The 18,306-nt window shown below is 46.0% G+C and overlaps 1 protein-coding gene and 1 non-coding gene across 3 annotated transcripts in view; both read right to left on the bottom strand.

The window, feature by feature from the left end:
* Window positions 1-250: 250 nt before the first annotated feature.
* The window catches only part of NUP85 (nucleoporin 85), a 36,628-nt gene continuing 18,572 nt past the window's right edge, over window positions 251-18,306 (bottom strand). For both annotated transcript variants that reach the window (XM_078438158.2, XM_078438159.2), the window contains exons 8-19: window positions 14,930-15,064; window positions 14,702-14,824; window positions 14,376-14,507; window positions 13,618-13,724; window positions 3,944-4,027; window positions 3,739-3,804; window positions 3,418-3,569; window positions 2,550-2,667; window positions 2,340-2,440; window positions 1,293-1,444; window positions 794-895; window positions 251-420 (exon numbers count right to left, since the gene is read on the bottom strand). In XM_078438158.2, coding sequence (XP_078294284.1) covers window positions 322-420; window positions 794-895; window positions 1,293-1,444; window positions 2,340-2,440; window positions 2,550-2,667; window positions 3,418-3,569; window positions 3,739-3,804; window positions 3,944-4,027; window positions 13,618-13,724; window positions 14,376-14,507; window positions 14,702-14,824; window positions 14,930-15,064 — 1,371 coding nt within the window. In that variant the 3' untranslated portion in view covers window positions 251-321. The remainder of the gene's footprint in view (window positions 421-793; window positions 896-1,292; window positions 1,445-2,339; window positions 2,441-2,549; window positions 2,668-3,417; window positions 3,570-3,738; window positions 3,805-3,943; window positions 4,028-13,617; window positions 13,725-14,375; window positions 14,508-14,701; window positions 14,825-14,929; window positions 15,065-18,306) is intronic.
* TRNAR-UCG (transfer RNA arginine (anticodon UCG)) lies at window positions 15,444-15,528 on the bottom strand. The gene has a single exon. It is a non-coding gene; the product is annotated as a tRNA-Arg (tRNA).

Genomic DNA, 18,306 nt, shown 5'->3' with positions numbered 1-18,306 from the left:
GAGGCTCAATTTCAGAAGCCTGTGTAAACCACTGACTGCTCTCGTTTGACTTTCAAATAGGAAAGAGGGCACTGCACTCACCATCATAACTTCCAGGAGTGGCTTTTTCTTTTGGGAGACCAGGAAAAAAGTTCCATGCCAAGGAGAACAGAACGCGTACTTTCTAACACCTTAAGTTCACAGCAGAGGTAGGAAAAAACCCCTAGCTGAACTTTTAAGAATTTGCCTTCTATTTGAGGGGGAAGAAATGTTTTTATTCTTTCAAAAATTTATATACATTGTCATACAAAGATGCCAGGCTACAGCAGCTCTTGGCTAGCCTCAGGAGCCTTCCAGTGAGCCTTCTTTTATAATGGCCCGGGCAAGATTTCGCGCAAGAGCAAGTCTCAGCATTTCCAGCTTGGTGTTCTCTATGTCCTCCTAAAAAGCAAAGAAGGCCAGCATAAGGTATGGCAGGAAGTGTTCCTTCTTTAAAGTTCTGCAAGGTTCTATGTGACCCAGAGGCAGACCAAGGGCATTTAACCCTTAATAGCTTCTAGCAAGTGATTTATCTGAGGGAACTGCATGCAAAGAACCTCTGCGACTGACCAACAGACGAGGAGAGACCAGAACACTAGGATCACCCCACTTTCTCCTAAAACAAGCTGGTGTGTCAATTACAGGTTAAGAGCCAAACCAAGAAGGACAAGTTTGTAAGGGGCCAGCGTTTCAGGAGGGAAGTAGGGGAGTCCAAGATAGAGGGAGCCTTTTCTTCTCGCCATTATAGAATCAACAACCCAAAAGCTAAAATGACCTGGAGTCGCTGAGCACCAGGCTCTCCCCGCACTGGCCTTCCTGAGGCCAAGTCCTCCAGACATCTCATCAGCTCATATGTTTGCTCTGTTGTAAAAATCACCTAAAAGAGAAAAAAGAAGCCGTTTTGCTTAGATGCTTCCCAACCAAGGCCTGCGCTGATCTGGGCATGTGCCCGGGTTCAGAGATTGCCTTCCGTGCATGCCCTTTGGAGGGGCAGGCTTCATATATCAGCCCTGGAAGAACAGCACCCGTACTGTCACCCCCAGCCTTTCTCGTCAGGGCACTAGGCTGAGTATTGTTAGTAGACAGCTGCCTCATTTCAAATTAAGTAGCTTTTCTCATCGTAGATACTCTTATTTCCAGGCAGGGCATTACGAGAGAATGCCCCCCACACAGGGCTCTACTTGGGAGATGATGTGTGGATGTGCAACAGCTACAGAATGAAGCATTCTGTCAAAGACTATAAAACACAAAATCACTGTGGATTAAAACTGTACCTGTTTCTGTTCCAAAAGGGGCAGGGCATCTGTTAGTAGTGTTACCCAGAAACATCGTGGAGCAATCTGAGAAGTCATCAATGACAGGAGAAGAGAAGCCGCATCAAAAAAGCGCTTCTCCCCATAAAATCGGTGGAACTCGCGGTACTTTCCTATTGTGAAGAGAGAACACTAGGTCACCTCTCGCCCTAAACAAGCCAAGAGAAACCCCAGACCAGCCACATGAAAGCAGAGAGATTCTTTCAGAACTGACAACAAACGTCCTGGACCAATGAGAACAACAGGATTAAAAAAAAAAAAACATGTTTTGGGTGCCTGGGTGGCTCAGTGGGTCAAATGTCCACCTCTTGATTTCAGCTCAGGTCATGACATCGCAGTTTGTGAGTTCAAGCCCTAAGTCAGGCTCTGTGCTGGCTGTGTGGAGCTTGCTTGGGATTCTCTCTCCCTCTCTCTGCCCCTCCCCATTCACGTAGATTATAGAGAACGTTCTATAAGAAAGCTGAACAGATTCTTCAAAAATGTCACAGTGAAGAAACACCAAGAAAGGCAGGGGCACTAAAGAGACAGGACAACTGAATTTGTAAACATGGAGTTGATAAAAGACCTTGCTGGGACAGCGGATGTAATCAGAATGTAGATTACAGATTTGAGGAGAGCATTCTGGTAACTGGTTATATCGGAGGATGTTCTTGTTCTTAGAAAATACATGCTCAAGTATTTATGAGGAAAGGGAAACAAAGTCTCCAACTTACTTTCAGACTGTTCCCTAAAAACCTAATAAAATAAATGAGGCAAAATATAAATGGTGAATCTGGATAAAGTGTACATGGGAGTTCCTTATTCCTGCAACTACTTTTGCACCTTTCTCTTTAATTTTGAAATCACTGGGAAATGTTAACCAGAAAGTATGCTTTGCAGAGTCTGGCACACAGGGTTCTATGTGGTTTGGAATTTGGGCTTAACAGGAAGGAAACACTGGAGAAGTCTAGATGGTACCTCCCATCTCCACCATGCCGAAGGTCCAGGGGACAGAGCCCAAAGACTCACCTAAGAAGGTCAGTCGATCACTGAGCATCATGGCTGGCCCAAGGTTGTCAATGAGATCCAGATCGGAAAAGCAGCCTCGCTCACAGTAATCCCTGAGGAACCTGCAAGGCCAGGCCCAGAGGTCAGAGCGGCAGTCCCAGGCCCCACTTCCTCAACCTCCCAACTTCCCATACAGCTCCCAGAAAGCCAAAAGGGACTGACTGAACCCACCTGTCTGACACCAGCGTGGCAAAGGCTGCATCCTTGGCTCGGATGCTCCAAGACAGGGCAGAGCCCAGGCGATTGTTGCGGACAGCTTTCATGGCTAAGATCTTACAAATGCTGCGAACTTGGCAAGAAAAAAGAAAGAAGGTTAACTTTTCACCCTGCAAGTCACTCCATTCATAACCCTTGCTGGACAGAAACAGGCTTCCCGACTCCTCTGAGCTTTCTGCAGCCTGTCCACAGGCTCCAAATACAAGTTGGTCGGTAACACTGGGAACTTTGGGGTTTATAAATTGTCTCCTGGCTCTGATCACACTATGACCCACCCTGGCAGGACTGGCTTTGTGAGTGGGTTTGATTTCAGGGATGGCAAAAAGATTTTTATTGCTCTCCAAAGGTCAGCTCCTTCATTATCTGTCCAGGTGTCAAAAACACCCTTTGGGTCTTGAATGCCATGTGCTTTCAGAGATGGTCATACGCAAGCAAATGCCTTGAAAAGAAAACTTGAGTTTTTGCACTCAACGGTGAGGGGAGGAGGAACAAATAACACTGCTTTCCTTTCTGTGCTCCTCCTGAGCTGACTCTGGTCCTACTTCTTCCCCACTGAGCAGCCTTAGCAACAGCAACCCACCTGGGAGAAGCTGACCCCAACCCTGAACTTAGAGTAGGCAGGAGACAGAAGTGAGTAAGAATCTTTTTAAAAGGTAACGTGCTCCATTGCTTTCTAAGTCTCGGTGGATCCCCAGCTCCTTGTCCTTCCTTCCTCAGTAATTTTCCTGTTTTGGCTTATCTCTTGGCACGCGCTGCCCGGCCTCTCTCTAGTGTGGCTGGCACGGCATGAGCAGAAAGTATGCCGGGAAGAGGGCAGGCTCACCTTGCTCAGTCATCTGCCGCTGCTCACAAATCCGCAGCACCTTAAGGGCTTTCTGCTCAGTGCTCAAAGGGATCCGCTCAATGTGCAGCTCCAAGGAAACTCGGCCCAGCTCAGGGCAGTAGTCGAAGTAATCCACTCCCAACTGCCAGAGGCTGCAACAGTCCGAGGACAGACATGAGGGCCTGGAGAGCCCAGGTGCTGCCCTGGAGCTCAAGGATTGGCACTGAGATGGCTCCTCCCGCACGCCCCGTAGACTTCAGGGAACCAGATGGGAAAGAACACCATCTTGCATGCTGAAAAGCACCGTTGGGGTCTTCCTACCTATGATGAGCAAACAGGCCGGAGGCATATTCCAGCAGGAGGAACTCTCTCATGTTGGATCCGAAGCTGGAATAAAATGTAACATGAGACCAAAACCCATGGCCTGCTCCATTCAGGGCCCTCCCACAGCCAACCATGCTTCCTTACAGTGGACCCCCCTCCCCGCGCCAAGTCCCAAGGGCTGGCCTGGCTGCCACATACTTACTAGAGGTTGTGTGACTGGAGGAGCTTGCAGTGATCCAACAGGTCTGTCAGATGGGCCACAAACCACCAGTTGCTTAAGGCAATGCTGTGGGTTCAAACCCGAGGAGAGTCGGGGTCAGAGAGTAGGATCCATATGAGCAGAGCATGAGCAGGACCCCTCATGTTCTTTGAATAAAAGGATAGGTGGGACAGTGACAAGCCGAAATCCGTTTGGAAGAAATTTCTCTGTGTTGTGTGAGGACTGACAGTGCATACCCAGAAGGAAGGTCAACCCTCAAAGTGGCAGCCAATAATCTGTATCTATGGAGAATGTCACAGTGAAAATAAAATTCAAGGATCCAATCAGATGCAGACAATGTGGATACAGAATAATGTGTAAGAACAAAAAGAAACAGATTTATAAAAACAGAACTGGTGGTTGCCAGTGGGGAGGAGGGTGGGAGGATGGGAGAACTAGGTGAAGAGGTACAAACTTCTAGTTAGAAAATAAGTCAATAAGTCAGTCGTGGGGATGAAAAGTACATCACAGGGAACATAATAATCTTTGTGTGATGACATAGTAATTACACTGCTGGTGGGGAGTATTTTGTAACGTACAGAATTGTTCAATGTTGCAAACTTGAAACTAACACATCAACTATACTTCAATTAAAAAAAAGATGGGATGGTTGTAGGTTAAGTGTCTGACTTTGGCTCAGGTTATGATCTCATGATTCGTGAGTTCAGGCCCCACACTGGGCTCTCTTACTGTCAGTGCAGAGCCCACTTCAGATTCTTTGTCCCCCTCTTTCCCGCTACCCTGCTTACGTGCTCTCTCGCTCTTGCTCGCTCTCTCATAAATAAACTTAAAGATAAAAAAGTAAAGATCAGGGCACCTGGGTGGCTCAGCTGGCTGAACGTCCAATTTTGGCTCAGGTCATGATCTCATGGTTCATGAGTTCAAGCCCCATGTCCAGCTCGCTACTGTCAGTGCAGAGCCCACTTCAGATTCTCTGTCCTCTCTCTGCCCCTCCCCCACTCATGCTTTCTCAAAAATAAACAAACACTGGGGCACCTGGGTGGCTCAGTCAGTTGAGCATCTGACTTCCGCTCAGGTCATAATCTCACAATTAGAGAGTTTGAGCCCTGCATCAGGCTCTGAGCTCTGTGGTGCCAGTGTGGAGCCTGACTGAGATTCTCTCTCTCCCCCCTTTCTCTGCCCCTCCCCCACTTGCATGAGCGCGCACGCGCTCTCTCTCAAAAAAAAAAAAAAAAGACTAAAAGATTAGTGGTTTCTGATGCTTCAGGAAACATGGAATTCAGAGGAACATATTTTCATTTGGATTCACTGTTAATGTTTCTCATTGTATAGCTTTTGATTAGCATACTTTATGAATACAACTGTATACATAAGACAGTTTAAAAACCATCTTGTGTTCAGGTTTAATACTTTGCATGAAGAAATTTTTGTTCAGTTACAAGATTTGTAATTTTACTGTATTTATAGTCTGACCAGGATGAAGGTTAAGTCCTTCCCCAAACTATACTTCACATCCCCCCCGCCCCCAACCCAAATCAAACTTTTAATCAAAGCCTAGAATCATCTAGGGCCCTTGTGAAAAATGCAGGTTTCTAAGGCCCTTTGAAGGTCTGATTAAGTTCCTTGGAAATCACTGTTTTACATCATCAATGTTTGTAAGCTCCCTAGCATCCTTTTGTACAGTGTACCAGCACACTTATCAGTGTGCCTCCATCATTTCGGGTTAGGTTATTCATTTGTTACTTGGCATAGGCCTTCTGTATCTGATGCCTATTTTCTAAATCTTGGGAAAAGGGAAAAGAAGCTTTAATGATTGCTTTTTGTAACAAAATCAAGCACAAATGAAAGGAGCAGACTACCAAGGCAGACACAGTCTCGGAGGTGTAATAATGCATTAAGGTAAAAAATGCTGCTTTCGTGATATAAAAATAGGGATTGGCTTACACTGAATTATTGGACAAATGTTTAAAACTTCTGCCTCATTCTTAAGGATGTGGACATACTCAGAGACTCCATCTGTTCCAGGATTCCACCATTAGGGAATAAATATGCTTGTTGGCCTTCCTAACATTCATTTTGAAGATTAGCTATTTTCCAACTTTATTAATAGCTCTGTATTATTCATTCAAAAAACTGTGTGTGCTGGGGTACCTGGCTGGCTGAGTCAGTAGAGCATGAGACTCTTGATTTCAGAGCCATGAGTTTGAGCCCCATGTTGGGCACAGAGATCATTTAAAAAATGATCTATGCTGGGGCATCTGGGTGGCTCAGTTGGTTCAGCATCCAACTTTGGCTCAGGTCATGTGCTCACGGTTTGTGCGCCCCATTTCAGACTCTCTGCTGTCAGGGCAAAGCCCACTCTGTCCCCATCTCTTTCTGCCCCTCCCTCCGTCTCAAAAATAAACATTAAAAAAAAAATTATCTGTGCCAAATTTCAAAGATTTTCCTCTATTTCTATCATCCTCCAATACTAAGTTCTAAAAATTCATTACATGCTACACGAAGTCCTAACATGCTCAAGTTTTTACAGAGTTCTCTCTTGGGGCACCTGAGTGGCTCAGTCAGTTGAGCAATGGACTTGATCCAAGTTCATGATCTCATGGTACATGAGTTCAAAGCCCATGGGCTTTGATCTGGGATTCTCTCTCCCTCTCTCTCTGCCCCTCCCTGCCTCTCAAAACAAATAAACTAATAAGCAAACAAATAAACAAAAGAGTACTCTCCTGGGCCATGTTTTCCTTAGCTATGGCTTTACTAATTTTGTTATTCTGTTATGTTCCTTCCTGACCTTGTCCTTTCTAGACAAGAATTCCAATAAATAAGATATCTGTTTATGGCAGCCCCCTAAACAAAACCCCAACTCATCAGATAATGTTGTTGCTCTTAACTATTCTAACTTCGTCATACGTCCTTATGTATCAGTAATTCAACTGAACACTGTCATTGGGTTAACTAGACAGTGCTTTCGTGGAAAAGATACTACAAATGGAACTTGAGACCACCATTTCAGTCAGTCCTTACCTCTCTGTCCCTGTCATCTGGAAAATGGAAGTAATTTTATCTCTTGCCTACCTGGACTGGAGGAGGGAGAACCTGCCACAGGAAGACAAGAGAAAGGAACAGCCCTGAAATAGAGCAACAGTCAGTGTAAAGGCTCTGGAGCAGGAAGTCAGTCTCGTTCCTACTTCAGACTGAAGCCCGTATGACTCAAGCTTGAAGTCAGGCAAAGGCCAGCTCACTTAGTGCCTCGTGATGGGAAGCCACTGGGACAGAAAGCAGGAAAAAATGGCTTAACACTGAAAACAAGCAGCAAATCAAAACTACAATGAGATATCACCTCACCCCTGTCAGAATGGCTAAAACCAACAACACAGGAAACAACAGGTGTTGGCAAGGATGCCCAGAAAAGGGAACCCTCATGCATTGTTGGTGGGGAGGCACACTGGTACAGCTACTCTGGAAAACAGTATGGAGGTTCCTCGAAAAGTTAAAAATAGAGGGGATGTTTGGCTACCTCAGTCAGTAGGCATGCAACTCTCGATCTAGGGGTCATAAGTTCAAGCCCCACATTAGGTGTAGAGCTTAGTTTAAAAAAAAAAAAAAAAGTTAAAGATAGAACCACCTTGGGTCACTAGATCTCTTTTGATTTCCACTCAGGTCACGATGCCAGGGTCATGGGCTCCATGGGGCATTAGGCTCCATGCTCAGCATGGAAGTTGCTTGGGATTCTTGGTTTCTCTCCCTTTGCCCCTCCCCACCTCACTCACAGGTGTGTGTGTGCGCGCTCTCTCAAAAATAAATACATGAATAAATAATAAATATAGAACTATCCTATTATCCAGCAATTGTACTTCTAAGTATTAACCCAAGAGACAAAAATACTAATTCAAGAGGATACATGCACCCCTATGTTTATTGTAGCGCTATCTACAATAGCCTAATTATGGCAACAGCCCAAGAGTCCATGGACTTATGAATGGATAAAGAAGCTATGGCAGGGACACCTGGGTGGCTTGGTCTTTTTAGTGTCCGACTTCAGCTTAGGTCACAATCTCACAGTTCATGAGTTTGAGCCCCACTTCAGGGGTGGAGCCTGCTTGAATTCTCTCTCCCTCTCTTGAAATAAATAACAATTTTTAAAGAAATGCTTCCTGGGGCACCTGGGTGGTCCCCCTGGTGGACAAGAGTTGTGTCCAACTCTTGATTTTGGCTCAGGTCATGATCTTGCAGTTTGTGAGTTCTAGCCCCACATCGGGCTCCATACTGACAGTGCAGAGCCTGCTTGGAATTCTTTCTCTCTTTCCCTCTCCCTCTGCCCTTCCCACTCTCTCTTAAAAAACAAAAATTAAAAAGCCTGGCTGGCTCAGTCAGCAAAGCATGGGACTCTTGATCTCAGGGTTGTGAGTTTGACACTCACCTTGGGTGTAGAGATTACTTTAAAAAATCTTAAAGGGGCTCCTGGGTGGCTCAATCGGTTAAGCGTCCAAACTGATTTTGGCTCAGGTCATGATCTCATGGTTCATGAGTTCAAGCCCTGCACTGGGCTCTGCACTGAACATGTGGAGCCTGCTTGGGATTCTCTCTCCCCCTTTCTCCCTCTCTGCCCTTCCCCCATGCTCTCTCTCAAAATAAATAAACTTAAGAAAAATAAACGTTTAAAATAAAATAAAATCTTAAAATGAGCAAAGAGGGAATAAAAAAGAGCGAGAAAAGAGGCAATCCAAGAAACAGACTCTTAACTCTAGAGAACAAACTGATAGTTACCAGAGGGGAAGGAGGTGGAGAGATGGGTTAAATAGGTGATGGGGATTAAGAGTGCACTTGTGATGGGCGCCGGGTATTGTATGGAAGTGATGAATCACCATACTGTACACCTGAAACTAGTGCTATACTGTGTGTTAACTAATGGGAATTTAAATAAAAACTTAAAGACTGAAAAGAGTACTCGAACGGTTGTGTCCAAATGGACAATGTAGAGATGGGGACGGTGGTGAAGCCAGTCAACCTGCAATAGTTCAGGCTGTTGATAATGGTGGCTGGGCTAAGGTGGCAGCTGAGGAGGGAACGAGAAGTAACCAGTTGAGATAATTTTGAAGTTGAGTTAATAGAACTTCTTGATGGCTTCATTAGTGCTTAAAAGCTCAGCAAACTGTATGGGCTTTAGCAAGTGGCTTTGGGGCCAAATAGCCACAGGGCCCTTGTTAGCTGGCAGTGTGACTTTACCAGGGCTCACTTCCCTCATATGTGAGATAGGCTTGGAAAAAACAGCACTTTTGGGGCGCCTGGGTGGCTCAGTCGGTTGAGCGTCCGACTTCTGCTCAGGTCGTGATCTCACAGTCTGTGAGTTCGAGCCCTGCGTTGGGCTCTGTGCTGACAGCTCAGAGCCTGGAGCCTGCTTCAGATTCTGTGTCTCCCTCTCTCTGTCCCTGCCCTGCTCATGCTCTGTCCCTCTCAAAAATGAATAAACATTAAAAAAAAAAAAAAAATTAAAGAAGAAAAGAAAAAAACAGCACTCTTTATCTCAGGGCACCTGGATGGCTGTCGGTTAAGTGTCCAACTTCTGATTTTGGCTTGGGTCATGATCATGAGATCAATGCCCCACGTGGGGCTCTGTGCTGTGGCGCAGAGAGAGGAGAGACAGAATTCCAAGCAGGCTCCACACTGCCAGCACAGAGCCCATTGGAGGGCTCCAACTCACAAATCATGAGACCATGACCTGAACTAAAATCCAGAGTCAGACGCTTAACTGACTGAGCCACCCAGGCACCCCAGAATAAGTAAATAAACTTTAAAAAAAAAAAAAAAAAAAAAAAAAAAAGGCACCTATCTCAAAGGTCTGTTCCAAGATAAATTGAAATAATCCATTAAAACTTAGTCTAGTAAATCTTAACTATTATCACATTACTGTAATTACTAACCATTTTAGTAATTTTGTTAAGTTACCAGCTGCCAGCCTTGCTGTCCTCCACACTCTTCAGACTGTTCTTTCTCAAATACAAATTTCACAGCACTATCTTGCTAAAATCCTCAGTGGCTCCCCATTTGGATACAATCAAAACTACTGGGTACAGTGTATCTGGTCCTTGATAATCTGACACCTTTCTGACCTCTGTCATTTCAACCCCTCACTTAGTGTTTTGGTCCTAAGAGATGTTTACAGTTCCTTCAGCAGGTAACAGGCCTTCTTTCTTTCCTGTCTTTCCGTATGTTTTTGTTTCTGCCCAAAATGATGTTTTTGGCTGAACTTTTCAGGACTCCACTTTGAGTGTAGCCTCCTTTGAGAAGCTTTTCCTCACCTTACAATCTGATATAGGGTCCTCTCTTAAGGGGTTCCACAACATCTGGCCTAGGTAATACATTCAGGAATACAAGAAAAACTGCTATAATCGCAAAGCTTGGCACAGTGTGGGGCATAAAGGATGGGTGAGGGGAGATGGTACCTTGGCCCTCCTGAACAGCTGCCGTTGCCCAGACTGATGTGACAGTTAGTGAGACAGCCAGTGAGGTGGCCAAGGAGCCACAGCATGCCCTAGTCTGGCAGCCCTCAAGCATCTCCCAAAGGGATACAGCAGCCTCCAAGGCCACAGGGCAGCGACCACTGAAGGCAGGGTGCTAATGACACTGCTCGAGTGACCAAGACAGGATGGAGTGTTGAACAAGGCCGCCATACCCTCCCTGCAAAGCCAGACAAGTCCCAACAACAGATTTTGGAGCTCACACACAAATGATGGAGAATTCCCAAGGCAACCTCTACACAAACCAAGCAAACAGCCTCATTGTTCAAAAATGTTCGAGGAAGACTCAACAGCTCTGGAGTGGCCTCTGCTAGAAAAGAGAAAATTGTGGAGCTGGGAAGACCAGCCATGCCGAAGGCCCCACCCAGAGGAAACAAGTGTATCTCTCCACGGGACTGTTTGCCCTGCACTGGGCCACTGTTGCCCCCTTACCCCAACTCCTGTATCTTGTTTTGGCACCTCTGCAGCAACCACTACCTAACTGAGCTCTGGCGGCTGTGGACCTTCTTCTGTAAATGGTGCGTGAGGGTCTGCACACCGCCATAATCTGCAGCCAAAGTTATGGGCCGGGACAAAGTTCTAGCAAGAAGATTCTAGATTAGGTAAACACTAAACTGGACCTCTTCTTAATTTTTGAAGGAAGACCTGTTTCCTTCTAGTTCAATATTGTGACAGGACTTTAAGGGCACCACAAAGCTGCCGTCCCGCCTAGCTCCCAGTGAAGTACATGCCAGCTCCCTGTTTCCTTTTGCCAGGTAGCAAGGAACCGGCTTTTAGAGGAAGCTGTAAGCCAGAGAGGAGGAAATGAGTACTTGGAGGATTCCCAACTTCTCCTTTTGGCTGTGGGGATGATAGGCTGACATGCAGCTCTCCAGCAAGGGCTGATGAACTATGGCCTCTGAGGGCCTTTATGCTCCACTTCGGCACCCTTCACTGCCCTTTGTGCCTCTTAGGGTCTGGCTAACATGGGGATCATCGAATACTCATTTAGAAATCTCCTTTTTAGCACCTTTAGAAAGGATTCCCTTCATTCCCCTTTACAGGGTAGTCATGAACCCAGTTGACGTCATACCCAAAGAAAGCGGCGAGACTTGCCTACATCACCAGCCCACTGGCCCAACACCAGACGTTCCCCACTTTCCCAGGAACCAAGCTTGGGTCTGACTGGTACAAACCAAGAGAAACCAAGTGTTCGTAAAATGCCAAATCCAATCCTTCCCCATCCAGGAGGGCACATTCCTAAAGCTCTACTACTCTCTCTAAAGGTACTTCAGCCTTTCCTCCAGTTTCTGGGATGAGGTTTCAAGACTTGCATTATGGTGCCTCTTTCAGAACAGAGTAGGAAGTAGCTCCCGGATCAGAAAAACCCAAGCTCCAGGGGCGCCTGGGTGGTTCAGTTGGTTGAGTGTCCGACTTTGGCTCAGGTCTTGATCTCGCAGTTTGTGGGTTCAAGCCCCAAGTCAGGCTCTCTGATGACAGCTCAGAACCTGGAGCCTGCTTCGGATTCTGTATCTCACTCTCTCTGCCCCTCCCCCACTCACACTCAGTCTCAAAAAGAAAAAAAAAAAAATGTTAAAAAAATTTTTTAGAAAAACCCACACTCCAAAGTTTATAGCAAACAGAAATACTTTAGACTCTTTCCTGCTTGCCAGGAGAGAGAGGTGCTCAGACTGAGGGGCTGAGAGCCTGATCCCTATGTGTGAGTGGGAGGAGGGTGATGCCATTTTCTGGGGCATTCATGAAAGCCACTCCTCTTCTCTGGCATTCCCCTTTTTCTTCTACTGTCACTGCAAAGAACAGGGTGTTTTCCCTTTTCATTATCCTTCCTCCTGGTTCTGTTCAAATCTGATTTGTTCCTAAAAATTCAGATGTGGTTTATGAAGGAAGCCTTAATGGAAATAACCCAATACTATAACAGACAGTATATTTGGGAATGCCTATTACTCCGAATTATAGGCTGAGGCAATGACAAAGCCAAATAATGACATGTGTGTGCCTTTGTAAGTGATTCTCACTAACGGTTCCGTGCAGATGCCCCTCATCAGCTGGATTCTGTGAGTCACCTTCCAGCTCCAACTACAGGTCTGTGAAAAGGATATAGACATAAAACTCGGTTTTCTTTCTCCAAATCTAGCACCATTTTCTTCAAGCCCTGGTTCTCTTTTCGCTCCAACAGGAGCATAGCAGGAAAGGATCCCTTCCCACTGCCCAGATCTATTAAAAGTTATCCAGTCGAGATCAGTGAATTTGATAGTTGAGCAAGGTCATCTGCTGTAGTTCCCAACTCTCTCCCTTCCGGGAGTCTTCAATTCAATACCCACTTGTCCAGGATGCACAAGAAGGGAATATAAATTGTGTCTGACTTCCTATGTATGGAAACTCCTAGTAAGCTTTACCTGTGATTCATTATGTCTGATACTCCTTTTCCAGCCTTGCTGAAGGTTCAATGCGATGACAAGATACCCTTTTGAGGAGAGGGGTGGTGTAGAATCCCTGCTCTAAACAGACTCAACCAGCAGTTTGCTGGGGTGGTAGCCCTTGGCTCACTAGAGAGGGAAACTAATGAGAAGTACTGTCCCTTAAGGTGGTATGCATATCCATCAGGTTCCAAGAAATAAGTCTGCTGGCTTTTTATGGATTTTAAATACCAAAGTAATTTACTGCAATGTTGTTCAAGTAAACATCCCTGAAATGAAAACTGCTGTAAATACAGTAGCCCCCAAGCCTTAGGAAGGTCCCCAAGCTTGTCCAGAGAGAAGCCAGGATCTACCTACATGTGGCCTAGGAGAAGAGCATGTCTGTGGGAAGAGAGTTAAGACACCAGTGAGAAGGAACAAGACATTCTAAAAAAGGATGGTGGAGGGGCGCCTGGGTGGCTCATCGGTTAAGTGTCTGATTCACAGTTCTTGAGTTCCAGCCCTGCATCGGGATCTGCACTGATAGTGCGGAGCCTGCTTAGGATTCTCTCTCCCTCCCTCTCCCCTGCTTTCCTGTGCACATGTGCACTTGCGCATGGTCTGTCAAAGTAAAATGAAACTTAAAAAAAGAATGGTAGTGATGGCTGCACAACACTGGGAATACACTTAATGCCGCTGAACTGCACACCTCAAGACAGAATGGTGGGGGTGTAGCAGGTCCTACCTGCACTCCTTGATCACTTGGTGGATGTCAAACTCAAAGGCCGCCATCAAGATGTTGTCCAGGGGTTCTGGGCTGCTCTCTCCTCCCAGAAACAGGTCAAGGCTGGACTGTGGAAAGGTGGTGACCAACTCAATTCCCAGATGTAAGCAGAGACTCAAGGGGGCAGGTAGGGCTTCTGTGTAGGGAACCCTGGAGAAGGATGATGGGTCCCTCAAAAAGGGCCAAAGTAGGGGATGCTGAGCTAGCTCAGTTGGAAGACCATGCAACTCTTCACCTCTGGGGTCATGCTTTGAGCCCCATGTTGGGGACAGATGACTTAAAAAATAAAGAGGGGCACCTGGATGGCTCAGTTGGTTGAACATTCAACTCTTGATTTTGGTTCAGGTCACGATGTCAGGGTCTTGGAATTGAGCCCTGCGTTGGCCCCTGCACTGAGCGTGGAGCCTGCTTAAGATTCTCTCTCTCCCTCTGCCCCTACCCTGCTCACGCATACATGCCGTCTCTTGCTCAATTAATTGATTGAGGCTGGCTGGCTCAGTCAGAAGAGCACGCAACTCTTGATCTCTGAGGTCATGAGTCTGAGCCCCAAGTTGGATGTAGAGATTACTAAAGAAAGATAAACTTAAAAAAAAGGGGGTGCAAAAGGAAAGACCTTTCCTGTTCTCCAGGGAGGTTCAACTCAAAGAGGCCACACACTGAAAATGACCTACCCCCATGATTCCTACTCCCTCCTCCCACTCCTTAAAGCTCAGGCTCACCTGGGCATAGAAGTGCAGGTCAATGGGTTTTACTGTGGGATGAGAGTACAGGAGCCGGGTCACTAGGAAATGATACCAGTTATTCAGAAGTTCCTTTTGCTCCAACAAGGCAGCTTCATCTCCCAGCATGATCTAAGGAGAGAGACATTTTCCTTTAGTTCCAGGGGCAACTTCTCTATTAACTCTCCTAATCTCAAGTAGAGCATTTGGTCTGAAAGCTCTCTCCTTCATGGCAGAGATGATGGACAGGGCTCATGTTCCTGCTATTGCTGCACTGGAACCACAGCTCCAACTTGGACCCCAACCTGAACTTCCTTCCCACACACCTTGCAGAGAGACTCCAGGTGAGGACTGGAGGCGAACGTGCCATCCTGGAGATGACGCTCACATTCCTCATGCCAGTGCTGCCACTTCAGCTCCAGCTCTGTCAGCGTCTGGGTGTTTCCAGGCTAAGGGGAAAGACACAGTGAGATGCCATTGCCACAGAAACCCCTTGTGCTTAGTGAACGAACCCGTATCTCATGGCCCAACAGAGCAGGTCTGCTCCCACATACACTGAGAACGGGCATTGTCCTCATCAGGTCCCCCAGAATTCGGCACATGCCCGCAGAGGTGGGGCTGACGTCGGCTTCTTTGGAGAGCATCTGCCGGGCCTCATCCAGCCGGCCCTGTAGCACCAAGATGGTCACCTGGGAGGACACCAAGAACATAAGCATTCGAGTAAGGCCTGGAAGTCAGTCTCCTCGATCCACATTTTAACTTCCTACATTGGGGGAGTATGATGGTTCCTTTCCTCCAGAGGTAATCTAGCTCATCTAGTCTCATGGTTTTAACCTAAACCATACTTTTCAAACCGCATGTTGTAACCCATCACAGATTGCAACCAACATACTTTTATATATTATATATTTTATTGTTTATTTTATATCTTAAAAAAAAATTTTTTTTTTTAATCTTTATTCATTTTTGAGAGAGAGACAGAAAGACAGAGCATGGGCAGGGGAGGAACAGATAGAGAGGGAGACACAGAATCTGAAGCAGGCTCCAGGCTCCGAGCTGTCAGCCCAGAGCCCAACGCGGGGCTCGAACCCACGAACCGTGAGAACATGACCTGAGCCGAAGTCAGATGCTCAACCAACTGAGCCACCCAGGCGCCCCCTTTTTTTAATTTTTAAACAATATTTATTTTATATCTTATATTTATTTAATTTTTATTTTTCGAGAGGGCACAAGTGAGCGAGGGACAGAAATAGAGAGCGAGAAGCAGGGATCGAACTCACAAAATGTGAGATCATGACCAGAACCAAAGTCAGAGGCTTAACTGACTGAGCCATCCAGGCACCACCGCAACCAACATTTTAAAAATAAATGATGGGGCGGGGGGGGGGGCGGGGGGGGCGGGGGGGGCACCTGGGTGGCTCAGTAGGTTAAGCACCCAACTCTTGATTTTGGCTCAGGTTATGATCTCGTGGTTCATGGGAATCAAGCTCCGCGACAGGATCCGCTCTGACAGTGCAGAGCCTGCTTGGGATTCTCTTTCTTTCCCTCTCTCTCTGCCCCCTCCCCTGTCCCTGCTATCTCTCAAAATAAATAAACTTTGAAGGAAAAAAAAAAATGAAAAAATGAAATAAGGGCGCCTAGCTGGCTCAGTCAGTAGAGCATGTGATTCTTGATCTTGGAGTCACGAGTTCAAGACCCACGTTAGACGTAGAATTTACTTAATGAATAAAACAGAAAATGGCAGAGTATAAATAAGATTGATTCATAAATTTCAGTTCAAATAGATGCACAGATGCATACACTCAATATAGTCAATCCTGTTTATTCATAGATTTCATGTTTCTGAATTTGCCTACTTGTAACCCCCAAATCATTATATGATGTACTTTCACCATTACTTGTGGACATGTGTAGAATGGCAAAAAATTTGAGTCACTTGATATGCACATTTGCAGCTGAGGTTAAATAGGTGGTGCTCTACCTTCTTGTATCAACTCACACTAAAAAAGTATCTTTTCCAGGATCTATTTAGTACCACTTTTTTTGTACATTTTTTTCAGTCTTTTTTTTTTTAAGTTTATTTATTTTGAAAGAGAGAGAGTGTGAGTGCGGGAGGGGCAGAGAGAGAGAGAGAGAGAGAGAGAGAATGAATCCTAAGCAGGCTCTGTGCTGGGAGCGCAGAGCCCAATGTGGGGCTCGAACTCATGAACCATAGTAAGATCATGACCTGAGCAGAAACCAAGAGTCGGATGCTTAACGACTGAGCCACCCAGGCTCCCCTGTATGTCTGTGCTTTTTCCTGAGCCCCTGAGCATAGTGCTGAAGTGCTATACAGTGTTTTAATTTATTTTATTTTTTTAATTTTTTTTAACGTTTATTTATTTTTGAGACAGAGCATGAACGGGGGAGGGGCAGAGAGAGGGAGACACAGAATCGGAAACAGGCTCCAGGCTCCGAGCTGTCAGCACAGAGCCCGACACGGGGCTCGAACTCGCGGACTGCGAGATCGTGACCTGAGTCGAAGTCCGACGCTCAACCGACTGAGCCACCCAGGCGCCCCTATACAGTGTTAAGTGCTAATGAAGGCCGATAGGGAGAAAATACATGTCAGATAAGCTTCATTCAGGCATGCATTACAAGGCTTTTAGCCATGAGTTCAATGTTAAGGAGTCAGTGATATATATTAAAATTTTCTTTTAATATCCACTTATTTTTGAGAGACAGAGTGCAAGCGGGTGAGGGTCAGAGAGAGGGAGACACAGCAGGCTCCAGGCTCTGAGCTGTCAGCACAGAGCCTCACGCAGGGCTCGAACCCACAAACTGTGAGATCGTGACCTGAGCCGAAGTTGAACGCTAAACCGACTGAGCCACCTAGGCACCCCAGGAATCAATAATATATATTTAATAAGGTATCTTTAAACAAAAACATATATAACACAAGGTTACATACTGATCAGCTGACAAAAACATGATCAGAGGCCAGAAGAACCCTGTATTACAGTAATCAGTAATACAATGTTCCAGGCCACTTTACAGACCCCAACCATTATGAATAATGACAATCAACAGTAATATACACACAAGTATATATATAAAACATACATAGTAACATTCTCCCTTACTAAGTCATGCTGAAAAAAGCCAAGGATATATAGGCTGACGAATCCCCAATTTCTCTAACCTGGACTTCCTTCTCTGGATTCCAGACTTGTATATCTTACAGCCTTAGTCAGTGTCTCCACTTGGACTTTATAGGCATCTTAAACATAGCATGTCTAAAAGTAAACACCCAGATGCCTCCAACTCACCAACCTGATCGTCCTACCGTCTCTTCTTACACACACACACACACACGCACATCCAATCTATTAGCAAATCTCACCAACTGTATCTAAGCTGCACCAGAATCTAATCAATTCTCACGACCTCCTCTGCTCAGCTCCTACACTTGTCCAAGTTCCCAACGTCTTTGCCTGGTTTAGTACCATAGCTTCTAGACTGGTCTCTGCTTCTGCCCTTGCTCCGTCCTCAGTAGGGCAGCCAGAGAGCCTTGAAAACCTACATCAGATCATGGTGTACCTTTGCTCAGCTCTCCAAAGCCCCCCTCACCCCATCTGACTCCAAGGTAAAACAGGAGCTCTGTGTCTATCAACCAGCTTACACACATTTATGTGCTTTAATTTCCTCATTACATGATCTTAAACACGATCTGATCACTATCCCTGTTGCACAGAAGAAACTAACGGCAGTTAAATAACTCATTCAAGACCCCACAGCTAGTTAGAGGCAGAACTGGGATGCTAACCCAGGCAGTTTGGCACCACAGACCATGTTCTTACCACTCTGCTCTACAGCCTCTCTTAAAGCTAAAGTCCTAGGACAGTCCAGGGGGCCCTATGATCTGACCCTTTGGCTCTCTGCCCTTACCTCC

Source organism: Panthera onca, chromosome E1 (genome assembly GCF_046562875.1).
Source record: "Panthera onca isolate mPanOnc1 chromosome E1, mPanOnc1 haplotype 2, whole genome shotgun sequence".
NCBI classification, from domain to species: Eukaryota; Metazoa; Chordata; class Mammalia; order Carnivora; family Felidae; genus Panthera; species Panthera onca.
The sequence above is the reverse complement of the archived record's forward strand: the minus strand, read 5'-3'. Positions and strand labels throughout refer to the sequence as shown.